General features: G+C 37.7%; 1 protein-coding gene across 2 annotated transcripts; it reads right to left on the reverse strand.

Annotated features, from left to right (window-relative positions):
• Window positions 1-1,282: 1,282 nt before the first annotated feature.
• Window positions 1,283-19,009, reverse strand: LOC121431975 (histone acetyltransferase KAT6B-like). 2 transcript variants are annotated; one of them, XM_041629774.1, is made up of 2 exons: window positions 18,799-19,009; window positions 1,283-2,502 (listed from the first exon to the last, which is right to left on the reverse strand). In XM_041629774.1, exon 2 carries the CDS (start codon window positions 2,401-2,403, stop codon window positions 1,720-1,722), a length of 684 nt encoding a protein of 227 aa, XP_041485708.1. In that variant the 5' UTR covers window positions 2,404-2,502; window positions 18,799-19,009; the 3' UTR covers window positions 1,283-1,719. The 2 variants fall into 2 exon arrangements, with proteins under 2 accessions (XP_041485708.1, XP_041485709.1); XM_041629775.1 differs by lacking the exon at window positions 18,799-19,009 and adding an exon at window positions 10,328-10,948.
• Between the last annotated feature and the right edge of the window lie 595 nt (window positions 19,010-19,604).

Genomic DNA, 19,604 nt, shown 5'->3' on the forward strand with positions numbered 1-19,604 from the left:
TTAAGCTATTAGTAATACCGGTATTGAAAATATCAATACCGAAAAAGCTTAGTCTTTGCACAGTAAACATGTTGGCCTACATGTACATGTACATTTCCAGTATGGACCAACATTCCACTGTGAGTTCAGTGGTACATGTATGTACTACACTGTACATGTACAGTGCATATCAAAAAAAAGTTTACACTTTGAAAAAATCCTGTAAAATTATAAATTTGTAATATCCTGAAGATTTTTCCACATTTTAACATTGGTACAGATCCATTTAAGCAAATGACGATATAACTATCGAAAAATATTTCCGCTTGAGTGTGCACCACTTACTTTTGAAAAGTTAGTGAAAAATGATTTGCGCAGAACTTTGAAATAGCTATGCGAATATAAGTAAACCTTTATCATGAAGAACACGTAGAATTTAGCAAGTAAAATTGATTTGAAGATATCTTTGACCTCTTTTACCTTGTTTCCTTGCCCAATACACTTCGAAGAGTGCATTGCGCCCCGCCCCACTCCCCCACACACCAAGGCCATCAAGGCGATACCGGGTATTTGATTTACACTGAGCTGTGATTTACATAAAATGAATTAGGCTTGATTTTCAGTTTGTTAATCATTGTCAAGCTTAGGAAAAGTGTGGAGAAACAAGTATTAAATGAACAATTAAATGTCAACTCATTTTAAATAACAAAAAGTTAGTGAAAAAGTGCTGGAGATGTCTGATGTAAACTTTGGTTTAGATTCAGTTATGTCCTCAGATCCAGCTGGCACAAAAAGGGTACTAAGTGTTGAAATGTCAATTTGGGTGGCAAATTTGTTTAAAAATGCTTGGATGTATCTGTTTTATCTGTAATTAACTAAAAGTGCTAGGGAAATGTAGGAAAAATGTGTCCCAGGGTAAGTTTGATTTCGCCCTTTCCCCTTGACACTGCGTGAAAACGAGCATTTCTGTGCAAACAGATTTCTGCGAGCTTTACAAAAATGGACAGTGCTCACTCAAGTGTAACATTCTGTCAAAACTTTTACTTTCATTGGATAGATGAGACCCAAACCCAAGATTATATGTGAAAAAATTACCCACATGTTGTATATTTTTTAATTCCCAGAGCTTTTTCAAAGTGTAAACTTTTTTTTGATACGCACTGTATATCGGGAATATTTCAACCACAAACATTCCATATGTCATGTAAAGGCTACAATATACACATGTACAAGTAGGCCTACTTTCTGCATAAGGGGAAAAATAATAAAGAAAAGAACACAAAAAAGGCACATGTATGCATTTTGGAAGGAAAAATATTTTGACATTATCAGATATTAAAATAATAAACCTGAATAGTACAGTATCATTATCATCTTTGCCTCTTCATGTTACACATACGTGGCAGTGATAAATGTATAGCATGACTCGGGTAATGTAGACCTGTCAATGTGTAAAAAAATTCCCTCCTGAATCTCAAAGACATTTTTACATACCTGTACATGTAGGACACTTGATTGCCAACACAAGGAAGTCTCAAGGCTAATGCAACATTGGATACCTGACATTTATCCTTTGCACAAGATTCAAAAGCCTTTATATGATGCTAAATATACACTTGAAAAACATATTGATATTAGCTTTATTCCAATGCTGAAAATATTTGAAGGTGCAAATGTACCTGTCCAAGTCAAATCTTTTCATGACCACAGAAATCAATACATGTACACATACTGACATTTTTACTGTGGAAAGGTCTGCAAAACTTGGAGCATTTTCTCCACATGTGAATTTAATAATTGTATATTGAAAATGAAATGAAAGTTGCCTTTACTTACCCGGACATTGTTTTTTGTATTGTCTCCCTGAAGTTTGTTTAGTTTATCGTTTTGGTCTGGTAATCTGAATAATTTACCATCTTTAGTCAATTTTGCTTGTGCAATTCCCTTCTTGGCAGCAAGCCGCAGCTTGCTGCTCAGGTCATTTTCCATCCTTGTGTCCACATTATAAGATTGACGGATATACTTCTCCACGCTCTTGAGCGTTGAGCCGCCTTCGGCCAACTGTTTAATGGTGCATAAAATGAGACGAAGGTAATCCGTGCTGAGCGTGAGGTTTCCAAGGATTTTGGCGGTGCTCGTGCCTCTGCTGGCACGGCGGCCCCCGCCCCGAGTGCCGGGAGAGAACTCGGGGTCGCGGTAGGACGCGACCCCTTTATTCATGACCTTCAGAACATTGCCATCGCGGACGCAGAGTTCTAACTGCTCCTTGATGTCCGTCTGGTCCAGACCCCGGCCGTGCCGGACCGCGTGGCAGATGCGCTCCTCATTTGGCCGCTGCTTCTGCTTCCGAATCTTGCGAATGGCCTCGAGGATCCACTGAGTGTAGTTTGGGTTCGCCAGGCAAGAATCACTGTCTTTCATCATAATGACACAACATTGTACTTCGTCGTTGTTACCCAGAGCTGCCGTCCATGATAATATTCCACTTTATATAATCCTTAAGATAGGCTTGTAATTCCACGTCTGCAAAAACAAGAAATAAAAGAATATATTACTTGATAAAAAAGGTAACATCGGTCAAAAATCTGAAAAGCATTAACAGCATAAAACTATATTCATGTACAAATGGTATTACATCAATTGATGTATACTTGCAAAAATGTTCATAATATACATTTCTGCAAGTTACAATAAATTGAAGAAAATTCAACACTGTCTCTGTCTAAAGCAGGTCAATCTGCAAAGGCATTCCAAATCAACCCAGATAATAACTGTTAAACATGGCATGAATCGCATTGGAAAATCAAATAACCACCAAACACACATTTCCAGTCAGGCAAATAATCCTATTTTAATAGTGCATCGGCAATCAGTCGTGGAGCTGAACTAGTGTGAATTACTTCCTCTGCCATCCGTGTTTAATCAGAAATGAATGTCAATGACTCTTCTTCCATTTTGGTCATATCCTCTGGAAATTCACACTCTCCATTCGCTGCATTCACATTGGTCTCCAAGCAGGGGGAATTCCCCTCATATTCTCTAATCTGAACAGTCACAGAGAACCTCCCCCCCCCCTGTATTAAAGAGTTTGGGGATGAAATTTTGAGTGGAGAGTGACCTTTGGAGAAAACATTTCATACATAAAACCTGGAACATGAAATTGTTAATAACCCACACCTAAATTGTGCATGTAGGCCTACATGTATATTTTCACTACATTGTAATTGTGCAAATATGTGGGTAAAATTAAGATGTGCCATTCAAAGCCTTGTTATACTGTAGTGCAACGTGACATTTTACATCTAATTTCCATATCTGTCATCTATAACGTCAGCCACTATGACTGATTAACCTATAGTAAGACATAAAATGTTCGCTAGGTAATTGGTCATATACCAGCTTGGCGCTTACCAGCAAAAAGCTGTCCTGCCGAGTTCCCACGGGAGTTAACATAAACAGTTCAAATAAACATAAATATTTTGTCCGAGGCTCGAAGTTTGTGCCTATTAGACACGAGACAGGTGTGAACGGACAGTAAAAAGAAACAATCTTCATGACTTTCTATCCTCGGATACTAATGTGAACGCCGAGTCTGACTCACTTTCATTTGCCTTCACAGACAAAGGGGATCATCAGTTTGGCAACTTTCCCAGAAATTAATGCAACTTCAGAAATTGCATCACATTCAAAAATATGTTGCCAATTTTCTTTGAAAGAAAGACGTATGAAGCAACAAAGAGTGGCGTCCAATTAATAACAAGCGACCTTTCTTCCTTCAAGTTAGTTTTCAGCTTGAAAAGGATCAAAGAATAATGATGATGAAATCTGAACAAAGAGGCAGGATACATTGTAGAAAAGGAAAAAGAAAAAAAAATCATCATCATGAATGCACTCATGGAAGCATGCCTCACTTAGCTTGGATTAATAGTCCTCAATTCATGACAGGCAGGAATAAAAAGAGTCTTTACTTTTGCTTTGTCTAGATTTGCGGGAGTTTGAAGAAAAACGTTTTGTTATTAACAACTCATTCCCCTGAAATTCCATCTCCTCACTTGTTCGCATTCATTTGATTTAATTCAACTTAAACAGAATTTATATTGGCAATAGGCTTGAACAATATAGAGGTTATTTGAAGAAATAAACAATCTATAGTATACCATTCATTAAAGCCTGTCTAATATCAATTATAGTGGGGCCTCTCACATTCCAACTTTACAAAAGTGTAGTGACCATTCAATTTTTTTTTATATCTGTGGATTTTTTTTCTTTTTATTTGAATTTTACACTACATTAGGCCTATAGATTTTTAATACAGCTAAGATTATTTTAAGAAATACATACATTACTCATGACAGTTATTGAGTTTAACTACTTCTGTCAAAGTGGTATATGTATTGCGGTCGTGGAGCGGTAGAGAGAGAGGGTCGAATTTCGTTCACAAAATTGGGGGAAAAATCGAAAACAAAAAAATAAAAATCGAAATCGAAAATGGTGAACGGTAGCGAGTGGTGATGATTTTTTTCTCTCCGCTCCACGACCGCTCCAACAACGCTCGGGCGGTGTGACCAGGCCTTGGTCTTCTATTGCCAAATACTGTAATGATGATCTACTACATGTACATGAACAATTACATGTGTGCATGTACATTGTAGGTCTACATGTACACTTCGGTCAAGTGCAATACAATGTGGATGTTGCAAACAGCAAGATAATCATAAAGGGTACCTAATCCCTGTTTGTGCAGCATCCCCCCCCCCCCAACTCCATTTCAGAAGAACAGATTTCCCAGTGATTTGGGTGGAACTTGATGCGACCCCTCTGCCAGATGATCATTGTTATTGCTGGGTGAGCTGCTCAGCGAAGGGGATGTGAAGGGGACAAAGGATAGAGGTCAACACCTGACCTGCCTATTAGCCCCATGAATAACATGACAATGCCCAGAGAGCAACCTATTGACAAAGCTTCCAGGTGGGAAACTGGGAGAGACCACGGATGCTTTCTCACCACCCCAAGCAGGGAAAATGTTCTGGGTCCCATTTCATAAAGACAAATGCAAAATTTCTGTATTAAACAACTTCACTATCAGCCAATCAAATTGAACGATTTCAGTAGCTTAAAACTGTTATTGAAAGTTTGTTAGTATAGCAAGTTTTATGAAACGGTCCCCTGGTTTGCACAGACAAGGAACACCCCTCCCCCCCATCCATCCCCAGATCAAAGGATATAGGCTAGATCATACATGTAGGCCTTGTTTTGCCAATACAACTTTATTGTACTTGTATTTATATGGATAGGCCTCATAATGTAAATAGGCAAAGAATATGCACTTGTAGTAAATAGGGGGGGGGGTTAGTGGCATCAAAATACTTGTAAACAACTTTGACCGGGAAATATGATAGAGAAAGAGATTGATAGAGCAAATTACAATAAATTCATTTCCATGCTATCTAAAGAGACATTAAGGCTACACTATACACAGCAAAAAGAATAATAAAACATGATAAAAGTGCTCTCTTTACAATGCATGCATGCTATTAAAACTGTAGGCCTACATGTACATCTACATTCAGTGCATGTAGCTTTAATACAGGTTTGAGGAAGTGTGAAAGTATGTATAGGGGGTGTTTCAAAAGAGAAGCAGTAGTATTGTTTATTATGTGGTAAATGTTCATGTACATCACCACACTTGTCAGATTACACTCACGCACATGCACACTTTACACGTTTATGTAAATATCATGTACATGTTGGCAGTATTAAAGAATGACTTTTAGTCACTCTTATTTTTTGTGAACAACCCCCCTAAAAAAAAAATAAATAAATAAAACATGGTATTTTGGGAAATGCTATAGTCATAAATACCTTTACAATCACCGCACCAGTGATTTTCATACGTACAGTAGCAATAAATGGTATGGGATTGTTCATAGTGATCGTATACATGTAGGGCCTAGGTATTTGTAACCGTAGCAAAATATACAATAACAGCAGTGTTCCTATTCAGGAAGGTATGAAAGCCCCCTAAAGAGAGTGTGACAGTTAACACTCTTTTCTCCCACTCTCTCCTACTTTTACAGGGTACAAACTTCCCAACAAAAATCAAGTCACTGAGACTTCTTTCTTCTCCATTCTCCCTGTCTGCATTATGTATTTATGTAACCCTTGGAGGACAATGGAAGCAGAAAATCTTTCAATAGAGCCAGGGGTGTAGCAACCCAGCCATGTTTAACCAAGACAAAAGAGTGCAATGTTTAGAGAAGGAAGCAGAGGAGGGCTGCTGATGCCTTGATGGGGTGTGGAAGCAGGAGACCGTCAAAAACACGTATATACGTCGTGTCGTAATTCAATTTACTACACGACGTAAATAATTACGTAGTGTACTAATTCGAATTACTACACGACGTAAATAATTACGTAGTGTAGTAATTCGAATTACTACACGACGCAATTCCGAATTACTGCCCAACGATTTAATGTCATGACGTTAAATGAATTAGTGTCGCTACATCAAATAATTAAGGTCGTGTAGTAATTCGAATTACTACACGACGTAAATGATTACGTAGTGTAGTAATTCCAATTACTACACTACCTAAAGAATTACGTCGTGTAGCAAATAATTACTACACGACGTAATTCCGAATTACTGCTCAACGATTTAACGTCATGACGTTAAATCAACCAATGAGACCGTTCGTTATATGAGCGCAATGCGAAGAGCTGTAGTACAGAGTATTGTACAGGAACGTACCGGCAGGTAGTTGGATGTCCTGACTAATCTCTTGGTGCCGCCAGTGGATAGAGTAAAAAAAAACAAGGAAAGAGAGAATATATAATAGGAGAGAGAGAAGCGAAAGGGGGAGATTGGAAAGAAAAGGAGGGGGAACGGGAGAGAAAGAGAAGGGAGAACGGAGGGGTCATATCATTGTATGAACAGGATGTTTTATGATTGTGCCCCGAGCAATAGGGCGAAGCCCCAAGCTCAGTGCGTTATAAGAACAAAATGAACTACAAAAAGAGGGGGCACACAATGGCGCATGCAGCAAAAATTTGCTTAATAATAAGTCTCGAGCCAGCGAGAGAAAAAAAACTTTAACTTTGAGATTGATTTTGACATGTTATGCATAAAATGACGTATCTTTCATCTTTCTTTCCTTTCTTTCCTATTATCATTTCCTATTCTCGGTTGTAGAACTTTTTTGGGGGGCAGTGCTATGCGGATCGGGTCCGTGGCATGTGACGGCACCAAGGTTTTTAACCTAGGAGGAGACAAAGTAACATTTTGGGGCCAGGGGGAGGGTGACACACATTTTTTTAAAAAACAGAGCGTGGGGCGCAAGCTAAATTTTATTTTGAATGTAGTCTCTAATCAGTGACTTGAAAAGGAACCTGTTAAGGACTAGCAGTTTGCATAATTAATTGGTCCATGAAGATGATATCTCACGAGCCGAAGAGCTTTGATATATTCGGGGATGATATCTGGACGTTCTAAGCACTTTTTGTAATCATGAACACGATGGGTATACACCTATACAATTGATGCGATCGCGCTTGAGCGGAAACAAAATGGCGATTTCACACCAAAAAAAAATGGTCCAGCTTCACAGGCGTTTGCATATCGAACCTGAATATCAAACCAACTTCACAGTTTGAATATCGAATATCGAACATCCAACTAACTTCCCTTCTCTTTCTCTCCCGTTCCCCCTTCTTTTCTTTCCAATCTCCCCCTTTCGCTTCTCTCTCTCCTATTATGTAATCTCTCTCTCCTTGTTTTTTTTACTCTATCCACTGGCGGCACCAAGAGATTAGTCAGGACATCCAACTAACTTCCTGCCGGTACGTTCCTGTACAATACTCTGTAGTCTCAGCTCTTCGCATTGCGCTCATATAACGAACGGTCTCATTGGTTGATTTAACGTCACTACACTAATTCATTTAACGTCATGACGTTAAATCGTTGAGCAGTAATTCGGAATTACGTCGTGTAGTAATTATTTACTACACGACGTAATTCTTTAGGTAGTGTAGTAATTGGAATTACTACACTACGTAATTATTTACGTCGTGTAGTAATTCGAATTACTACACGACCTTAATTATTTGATGTAGCGACACTAATTCATTTAACGTCATGACATTAAATCGTTGGGCAGTAATTCGGAATTGCGTCGTGTAGTAATTCGAATTACTACACTACGTAATTATTTACGTCGTGTAGTAATTCGAATTAGTACACTACGTAATTATTTACGTCGTGTAGTAAATTGAATTACGACACGACGTATATCCGTGTTTTTGACGGTCTCCTGCTTCCCTAGATGGGGGGGACACACAAAAGAACCGAAATACCAGGGAGGATCCACAGCTGAGCAGACAGGACCAGTACAGAGGAACAAAACTCATCTGTTCGGTGTAGAGGAATACAAAGAAACAATACTGACTGAACGTCTGAAGTTTGACAGAGCAATGGATACACATGCAGGGTTTCACTGAATTCTTTGTCAAAGAATTCAGGCCTACAATATATAGACCAGTTCGTAGTTACTTCATGGACAATTTTGGTCAAATGACCTTTCATTTCTTTCATTATGATAGGCAGATTTCAAAGCAAGATATTACGTAAGCTTGCCTTACATAGCAGGATGAAGAAATTGAATAGACCAGGTGACTAGAATAGCACACCAATGAACACTTTATGAAGGTATTTGTTGCATTCCTACTTTGAATGCATATCATAGCATGTTGCACAATGTACTTGGTAAACTGTGAAATACCAGTCGTTCGTGGATGCATTGTTGTCTTTTGTGGATGTAGATGAAAACCACTATTCAAAAGAATATATGAATAATCAAGACATCAAAAATGGTGCTTATCTCATTAGATTTTAAACCACCAAGTCACTTTCGTACAAATGACCTTCCTCTGATCATGCGTAGAATCTTTTGATTATGCGCAGAAAGGAACTACGAACTGGCTTATTCATGTATTTCCACAAGAGGGTTTCAGACATGTACATGTATACATAAATGTATCTGTACCCCCTTGTATGGTGCACTTTTTAGAATCCATTATCAATTAACACATCGCAGAAACTGATTACATTTTTTCTGAATAATGCACATATGAACAAATGTTATGACCCTTTGAGCAAGTTTAAATGTGGCACAAATTATCTAGTTGCCTATCGCTACATAAAAAATACCCAGGTTCACTTGGCGCATTCAAGAAATTAATCCTGCCAGGCAACCATTCACCATACATGTGCTGGGATGAATGCAGAATGATATGCAATTGTTTATATACTGTAGTTGATAAGGTTAGACGTATACCTACCCTTGTAATTCATGTAAGCCTATCTAATTTTTACCTTTAATAATAAGATGATCAATAATGTTTTCATGTTAAATTTGTATTGCGTTTATATCTTAATGTCTTACCCTGTTATTCGATATATGCCTATTATAATAATTACCAGTTTATCATGTTTTTTTATACACCAGGACCAAGATGCAAAACAGTAATTTTATCTCTGATCTTGTGAACCTGTTTATATATGTGTGAATAAATAAATAATGCGAATCAATTTTGCTGATCAAAGGAAATTTCGCTGTGGCTGGGATTTGAATCAATGACCCTCTGTTTCGAAGGCAAAAGTCAAAACCACCAGACCACAACGCTCAAATTTATTTTCAATAAAATTTGGCCTACATATAATTAACAGTAACTTGCCTCATAATTTAATTTCTTGAATTGAATATATATGGTAAATAAATGAAAGTCATGTAGGCCCTACATTTTACAGAATTTCCCCACCAGTATTGACCAAGTACACAAAGCAGACAGCTGGCTGGCTGAGTAAAAAAAAAACTCTGGCAGGAGTATAATAAAGCGAGGGAATAGTCACATGTGATACAGAGTACGCTAACAAGGTCAGCAATGATTTATCTCTGATTGTAATCAACTGCATTACAATACAGGCCTTTCACAATGAGCAGATACCCGCAGCCTCGGCTTGCCTCTATAAAAGACACTCCTAATTAGCCCCAGCACGTCCAAGCTATCTCTGTACAACACAGAATACACACATGCCATTTGAGCATTCCTCTCATTATACACATGACACATTGAACTGTGCGGAATTTGTAACATGACGAGCAAGGAACATTACACAAACATGTGTGCTATGAACCGCACTAAACACATTCAACATATGCCTCATCCCACTCTTGCCACCGCCGAGAGGATGAAAAAAAAATATGCCTGCAGCGATATGCACCGAGCACATTATCATCAGCTTTGTCAAAAGTGATGAACGTGTCTAAAATCACTCATATGTGTACAATACCTCCGAGTTAGCTGGTGTTGCCGTGTAACACTTGCATTCATCCCGTCATGGCATCCATAACAGTTAGCAGTTAATACGTTTGTGTACTCTGACCCGATGTGTGAAACAAAGGTCACGTTTGCATTTACCGACTGTCTGTATGTGCCAGCGAAAACATCCCTCTCTCTCTCTCAGTGTGGTTGTGTATGCTGAGTATTAACTGGAAGCCATACATGTATAACTGTCAACTGCAGCCACATGCCCACACACACAAACTGTAGATGCACTCAACCAATATACAGGGCAGCCACACCGCTGGCCTCACGTTTGCTCCAATAATAGTACACCTATCCTGTGCTGGAGAGTGCAGCTTGCCTGTGGTTTCAGGGGAACACTTCCGATTTTGTCACCAAAGACTGCCTGATCGGTGATCGGTGATCATGGCTGTGTGAAAACACAGGGCCCCTGGGTGCGTTCAGGGGGAGGAGGAGGCCGGCGAATCTGGGGCAAACTTCACAGGGGATAGCTGGCAGGCAGGGAAGCCTCTCACATCCACTTTCTCAGACAATACAGGAAAATCAATTATTGACAATGGGCATTAAATGACTGGTCCGTGCAATACCCCATGCCATTCTCCCTCCTGTGATGAGCTCATTAATTCAGCGTGTGTCAATCACACCTCGGCCACCAGCAACTTTTCATTTATTGACGCGCATTTATTCTTCACATATAATTCATTTAATCGCTACCTTCATCACTCTGATATATGTAGTACAAGAGGTAGATTGATTTTTGTATACACATACACTGTACATGTACTAATAATAATGTCATATTTTACCGAAGAGTAGCCACTTAAGTTCCGAAAACTGTTCTCCCAGCAAGGTGGGCCCTGCTTAATATTATAACCCCTGCTTTAGCACGGCTACCTTGATCGGGTGCTCGAGCATTCAAGGAATTTCTTCCTACAAGGTACCCATTCACCTCACCTGGGTCAAGTGCAGCACAGTGTGGATAAAGAAACACGCCATGGCTAGGATTCGAACCCACGACCCTTTGTTTAAATGGCGAGTCAGAAACATTAGACCACGCGCACCCACATACATGTACACTACATAACTCAGAAGGCAATGAATGTGTATCATATACATTTTGTAGGCCACAATGTAAATGTAATCTCAAATCTGTATGCCAAACAACTGTGAAATCTACAATTGACCTTGACCTACATACATGTAAGCATAGTGTACATGTACAGTGTAGCCTCAAGGCAGTACATTTTGCTACATTCATCGTACCACAAAATCACATGTACACTAGATAAAGGAGACATTGCATGCAAATTACATTTCCTTTGCTTTGTTCATTCTAATTGAATAAACTAATGTACAGTATTGCTTTTTTTTTTGTTTTAAGGACAAGTTTATTCACAACAAATGAGCAAACTCAATTGAAAATTTAATTGAAAATATTAGTTTACAGTGTAGGCTACATTAAATCCTTTCTGATGTGTTACAGGTGTACATGCTATCGTTGTTTGTCGGCAAGTAAACTTATTCTTATATTAGAAATCAATATCATGGAAATAAACCTATCTGAATAAAAATAACATACTATTAGAATAAAAAGTAATTTTTTTACAAGGTCCAATAAAAACTGTTGGTCATAAATTATCATTGGGAAATGTTGTTTTAATATAATCTAGGAGTTAGAGTACAATGTAATTTGCAGAAGTATTAACAGACTGATATAAAATTTATATTCTGCTGGAAAAAAAATGGAAATCAAAATTCAAGTATGGGAATGCAGAATAACGATGTACACACAATTGATCAGCCCGACAATTTTGACCTTTGAATAATAAAACATGGAATGTGATTTCATAGGAATTTAACATATCAAACCATTTTTTTTTTCTTCCTGCATATCAAAATTTCTATATTGCTTATTAACCATCAAGCAAGTTTCTGAAAATACGCCATTTTCTCTTGAAATTGCTTGCCAAAACAAATATCGCACTTGCAGAGTTACTTTCAACTTTTAATGAATTAACCTTCAGCTGAATGACCCTGTGTCCTGATTGAAATTACTTGAGCAATAAGTATCATTACTTCTTCTTTTTTTCACCATTTCTTTTGATATGTTTGGGGCAAGCAACCGATAGGCCTAAGGCTTTAAAGAGCACATTTCTTTAATACTATATTTCAGCACAAATGGCAAACAAAAAGGGCAAAGGAAAATATTGAATGCCATTGAGAAAGGCAATGAGGCATATCATCAGGGTAGCCCAGGCCATGACTTTCTTTTGTCGCATTGGATTTAGGAAATTTTGATGAGAAATGACTTGATTTCTATAACAAGTAGCATTCATAAATTGAAATTTTATTTAAAACAAATGGCCATCATAATTGAAAATTAAAATGTTTATCAAGAAAGGGGTGGGGGGTGATGGCCAAAGTCAATTTATGGACAATGAATTTTAGAATTGTTCACACATGTATTGTGTAAACTAAAGGGAGCATTTCGACATGTGCAGCAGATCCATTACGGTATTTCAATAGAAGAATTTCTTCAGTTATCCAGAAATTCATTGTGACACACTGAATTACTGGAATGTATTCAAAATTTATAGAATTGTACAGGATCATAAAAATCATTTTCAAGCTCAACTGAGTAGTTTATTGATCAAGTTCTTTGTTAATACACTTACAATGCCTGCCATTAAAAATACATCACCAGTTTCGTGCTGGAACTTTGGAAGCCTGGAACTGTTGACTGACCTAATTATGCCAAAGATGGCAGCAGACCATGAAAGAGGAAAGTATCAAACAGACCTCTACTGTATCTTCAAAACAAAAAGCGCAGTGTGCCACAATTGCTGTTCATTGATAGGATCTTGTGAAATACTGAAAAGTGCAATGTGAAGTAGTACATTGTGCATGTATCTCTATAATGTGCATTTCAACCACAGTAGATCCATGCCTTCAACAGAGGGATTCCTCAGTTTTTACCCAGATTTTCATTGTGAAACACTAAATACATGTACTGCATACCAGGACAATGGTAAAAGACTATTTTGAAGGTAGACCATGTGAGGTGTCGAAGAGTTGGCAGTAGACGAATTGGCAATAAAACACTGTACCTTCACTTCTATCTCAGTCCTTTGCAGGACTATACACATGATGTACCATAAAAGGCAGACTACGTAAATCCATTTCAGTGATCGTTCATACCAACATGCAAACCTTACAAATTACATGAACCTCAGGTATAGTGTTTCACATAGCACCTAGATCTAATCTAGAAAGTACATTAGAAGTAGAAGTCGAGACATAGCGTTCTTCTTCTGTTTTGGTACAGTCAATCACTGCCCTATTTGCTGGGGTGTTAAGGCTTGTATCTCATATTTGAAAAATTTGACCAATTAGAGGGGAGTCAAAAAAAGCTTTGTTTTTAGAATTTGGCAATAGTGGCAACTTCGTTTATCTTACAGTCAGAAAACATTCTCCTACATGTAATTCCTGTTTTGAACTCTTTCTAGGCAAAAGAAGTTTGCCACTTCTGTCATAACCCTGCCTTTGCTGAGCTTTAAATGCAAGGTCTCATACACACAAGAAATTTTTCTCTCCTGATACATTTTAGATGCACTAGTACTTGTTGGCAGGGAGGGGTGGCAGGATACATGTCCAAGATAATCTAAACCATTCAAAACAGTTGATATGGGACTACACACGACTTTTCACACTTTGGCCCCCCCCCCAAAAAAATAAATTAATAAATAAAAAACTACCGTAAGTAACGGTGTATTAACCGCACCTTTTTCTCGGCGGGATAGAAGCAAAAGTCGGGGGTGCGGTTTATACACGGTGACGGTCTGAGCCAGCCCGCCGTAACCCCTCCCGTACATGTACGATGTCTGCCAGTTCACAACACATCGAGTGGCCGGGCGTAGCCGCCCAGGCAATGTCGTTTAGAGGGGTATGAGCCGCGGGTAATGGGAAGCGATTATTACAATATTAATTAAATGTTGTCCATAACAAACGCACCCACCTTCATGACACTAATTTTGACTTTATTCTCGATTCAAAGTAGTGAAGTTCCCTGGCTAATTTAAAACAGATGCAAAGCGTACTCCGTAATATTTTGTCACTGCTGAGCGAGAGTTGAGTGAGCTTAGAGATTGCGTGGTAATGTGGTCATAGTGCGACTTAAGCTGGCGCTATTCAAAGTCCCGTTTCGCGCCAGCATTTTTTTTCCTTCCTGTTTGCTTTTCATAAGATACCATGTAAACCGCGCACGAGAGAGACGGCACGAAGCCGTAAAAAACAACTGGAAAAAATGTCAATTTCTTTGTTTCTTGAACCTTTCTGTAATCCCGTATCCAAAATTCATGCTAAGACATCAAATTTCTGAAAGTGATTGTGAGGTTGTGATGCATGAAATGTGAATGTTTCTTCCTCCTACCGGCTACGCCGGGAAAGACACAGATCATAATTTGATAAGATGTACAATGTACTGGCATGACTGGTACTGTATCGTAGTTTGCAATGTAATGGCAGTGCTGTGTGTGTGTGTACACTGTGACTGTGAGGTGAGTGAGTGTGTAAGTTGCCAATATTGTCGGGACCTTTCTTTCTAACATTTGTAGATGTATTGATCAAGAACAGCAGATTTCCGCATACCGGTAATCTCTTTGGATACTTTGAAATCTTAAAAACTTAGATTTTGTTTCTTCGTACCTCAAATATAAATGTGAGAAGAATTTTTTTTTTTTTTCAGTCCAAAGTTGGGGGTGCGGTTAATACACCGTTACTTACGGTAATTGTCTTATGTGTATTTTTAAGTTGAACTGAAGGTCATCCTGTCACATGCCTATTAATCAAAAGAAAATAAAAAAGTTGCAGAAAAGATGGACGATCAATAAACTTGTACTGCTGGTTGCTGGACAAAGTGTACATACAATGTAACTACCGGTAACCATTTTTTTTTTTTATAGTAAAAAAATCCTAAATGACTTGTCATCTATCTATCAATTACATGAAGACTCAGCGATATAAAGAACAAAAAGAGTCAGTTGCAAGATCTACATGTAATTAATCAATCAATTAAAATCATCTACTTTTGAAAATAATCTTCTCTGAATCTTCATTTTAAAAATCAACATTTTTCATACACAGTAATTAGAAAAAAAGGTTTTCCTTTAAATTTTAATATTTTTGACACCATAATTGATCGCAAATGCGATGGTCCGCTAAAATCAGCTCAATTACAGCTGACGGAGTAAACAGTGGTGAGAGGAACCCCATCTTCTAAATCCTTTTTTATGATTATTATAATTATTTTTTAAGAAATATGAATAGAGTCTATACCAAATTAGAAAATAGATTTTCTGCCATTTACACCTATGTGCGAGGTTACTACCTCGCACTAGTGTGAGTGCGTTAGGCCTAACATTAACGTTATAACGTTAAGACTCGAGAATCAAGATCTAAAGTTAGATCAATCAAGATTCTAACTCATATGATGGGGTACCTAAAGCTACGATAAAAACAAAGCCAATTTTAATATTTGAACAAATTATCTTTCACCAATTTGTAGTAAATATTCTAAAGATCCCAAAGAAAACTCACTATTATGAAAATTCCACCGTGTTTTCCAAACACCTCTTGATTTTGCCGCCAAATGTAAAAGTGGTCCTAAAGCTACGCACTTGATTTCTCATGCCAAAAAATAGCATTTCCTGTGCCTTAATTTCTAAAATGTGTTCATATCATTATAGGATAATATGAAATTACAGTGAATATATATCCAAAATTCCAAGAAGCTGTGGTTTTTCTCTGCTTATTGCAGCTTCTGTAGAAAAAAATGCAGTCACAGTTCCACATAGAGAGTGCGCATTTGCCATTAAAAACTGCATGCACGATGAGTGGTGCGTATCTTTAGGACGTGCATAGCTTTAGGACCCCCTACCATATGATGGTCCCCAATTCTGCGCACCTAACAATTTGAGTTAAGATTTAACATGAATTTTTTTTTCACAAAATCTTTCAGTTGATATTGTCCCTTATTTTATATATTATGAGTAAGCGTACCAAATATCCCATAAAAATTTGAAATATAGGATTTTCTTCCAAAAAACATTTTCTTACAAAAAAAGGCAATCATTCTCTGATGAAAAAAAATGGAGCCCCATGTCTGCACACCCATTTACTTTGCACACGATTCAGGGATTTTGATGAGAAAGGCTGTATTTTGAGGCCGTCACATGAAATGCCCAAAATTCATTATTTTTCCATCATCTTGAGTCAGATTTTTTTAATGAATATCTTCCTTATGTATTATTATGTAAAGTTTGTGTTTGTTGCATATCTTCTTTTATTAGAATCTCGTAGAAATGCAAGTGCGCAGACAAGGGGGACTAAGCAGAATTGGGGGAACTTGCCATACGTATGGTAGTGTGACCTTCATTTGCGCGTTACCTACATGTAATTTTGTGCACGGTCGAATATCTCAATATCTCTTGAAAAACTTATATCACCAACAGAAAGAGCGACAAATTAATAGTAGGCCCCCAATGGTAATTTTGTTGAAGGTACATGTAAGGTCTCTATTTGTGAAAATATTGATATTTGCCAGTTTGCAAGCAGAGGTCTCCTAATAAGTAGGTCTAAAGCACTTGCTCACTGCAACCATCCTGCCTGTGGGGAATCTACAGGTAGGACTATGTATGCCAATGCTGTACAGAGCACACACTTTAAAAAATCATTAAAATATCACTTTTATGACCAAAATTACTAATTTCCATACAGACTACTTTTCATTAGTAACTTGGGAATAATTTTTGTATTCACCAGAGTGCTCAAAAAACCCAAATTTTTAGCATATTTTTGTGTATGCCCTTTATTGGTGGAAAGTAATATGGAAAGAAAATTTTCATTTTTCAATCTCTAGATTTTTAATTAAGAAAAAATAATTTAAAGAATCAAAGCCAAGTTATATGATGAATAGCTGTAATGGAAACTGGCAAAGCAAATCAAGTATTTGTTCCAAAGAAAAAGAGAAAATAGGCCTAAGCCAAACATTTCCATCCATATTTTGCCACGCATGGATGGAGATGTAACAGAGTCAGAGAACAAGGTTATACCATGGGCCGATTGCACGAAAGGGTCTTTGCAAGAACCATCTTTCGTGTTGCCCATTTATTATGATGCGCCATGTGAAACCCATTTTAAATAAATTACCTGCAAACATATCTCATTCATACCTACAGTGGCAGTCAGCAATCTTTGAGCATAGTTTACACTCGAATTTACACTCGAGTCCAGAACAATAGAGTGACCAAGCCAGAACAAAAGGAGAACAATAGATTCACTGGACCATTTCCTTTGTTCTTGCTCGAGTGTAAAATCGAGTGTAAACTATGCTCAAAGATTGCTGACTGGGTCTGTAATAAACGAAATCTTTGTTTATAAAATGTGATATATCATGAAATTGCATACAAATTGATTTAAATGCAAGCTAACAAATTTCATTTGTTTATCATACATTTCAGAAATATCCCGCAACAAGGTTATCATAACTTTGTTCATTGAATGAGTGGCATACTGCGCACGAAAGACTGTCCTTGTAAAGACCCTTTCGCGCAATCGGCCCCTTGTTCATTGTCAATGAGTGGCCTGGGTCTCCATCTATGTGGTACCAACCAAATTTATGGCATTTTATCAACCTCCAACTGATGTAATTATCTTACCTTTATCTGCTTGATATCTTTCTAAACTTAAAGCCTTGCAAAACAATCATGCACATTACATATTAAGATCACACTTCTTTACGACACTTTTAGTTTTTTCAGCCGAGAGCGCTCTAGTCGATCGTCATGGAATTTTGAGATCGCGATACCAATTACCAGCAAAACCCTGAACCGGTAGGCCTAGGCCTACTTTGTATTTTCCGTCAAGCGAATTTGACTTTAGTTTGGCAGTTTGGGATCTTGCCTTACGTTTGGTATTTACGATTTTGATTATTTTTGTGTGAGCTGTGAGAAATTTTTGATTGAAAATCAACTTCAATCATGAGCGCAAATTATGGTCATCCCTGACGTTAACGTTAACTTAAAGTAAACACACCTGGCTTCAAGTTCAAGTTCAGGTTACGGCTTCACTCTCATTTTCAAACTCAAAGATGATTCAATTCAGGCCAGGATTATGAGGATAGAGGTTACTGGTTAGGCCCACGGGCTAAGTAACTAGGACTAGGTATATGAGAAGGAAGTAGAACCTGAATTGGACCAGGCACTTTATTTAGGCCTAGATCTAGACCTAGACCCTAGACTATGCCTAACGTTAGGCTTAATAATAGGGTGATGGTAGACTAACATAAAACGTTAGCAAAAACAAAAACAAAGCAAGTGAATACAGTCAACCAGTGTTGAAAGAAACGGTCGACGTCGGTCGAGTGGTTTCAACTCGAGAATTAACGAGATGTGCACTTACTTTCAACCGATTTGTTGTTCTGAACATGCAATCAGTCTTGGCATTTATATCCCCTAATCACTTCATAAGCTATCAAAAGTGGTTTAGTTTATCAACACAACGGCAATGAGGCATGAAAATATGATGCGATAATCAATCCAGTTCACAAACTCTCGATCCGTGATGACACAAACTGTATGTACGAGCTGATAGCTGCAAGCAATTATAAGAGGTATATAGGAAGAATTTCACTACGATCATGATAAGATGATAATGTCTTTCCATTAAAAACATGATTTCGTACAAAGATAATTGCCACTAAATATCATGTATTATATGAAGTTATTGTAAGATATCTTGAGGAACATTTTTACGGAAAACATTAATTTTTGTGTGAATTTATTGTAAAACATAAAGTAGTCTTCGCCATATTCTCCCAACCAGATTGCACTCCAAAGTACAAAGTAACAGCTTATCCCATTGGTCATTTGCCAATTACCCGCCGCCATGATTGGATAAGGTGATAAGGTTGCGCATTCGGCAGTCGTGTTTCATTCATAATATGGTTTCTTGCTTGTAGCAGCTGACATATATATATTCTCTTCAGTTTTTTTCACGTATTGTAGGCCTAAAAAATAATATAGGCTCCAATTTTAGGGTTGTTATGGGGGTTTCCACGGTTTTCATTATTCAAAACAAAAGTTTGCAAGTACAACATTTATATCAGATTCTAAGGTACATGCTTTTCCGATGCTTTTATTGATTTATTTCTTCATTTGTCAACTCCGTATTATAAGGGGTCCTCCTGCCCTAAATATTTAAATTTC

Source organism: Lytechinus variegatus, chromosome 18 (assembly GCF_018143015.1).
Source record: "Lytechinus variegatus isolate NC3 chromosome 18, Lvar_3.0, whole genome shotgun sequence".
NCBI classification, from domain to species: Eukaryota; Metazoa; Echinodermata; class Echinoidea; order Temnopleuroida; family Toxopneustidae; genus Lytechinus; species Lytechinus variegatus.

What these genes read in the sequence shown, in the direction of transcription:
- LOC121431975 (XM_041629774.1), bottom strand. Translation starts at nt 2,403, where the DNA reads ATGATGAAAGACAGTGATTCTTGCCTGGCGAACCCAAACTACACTCAG.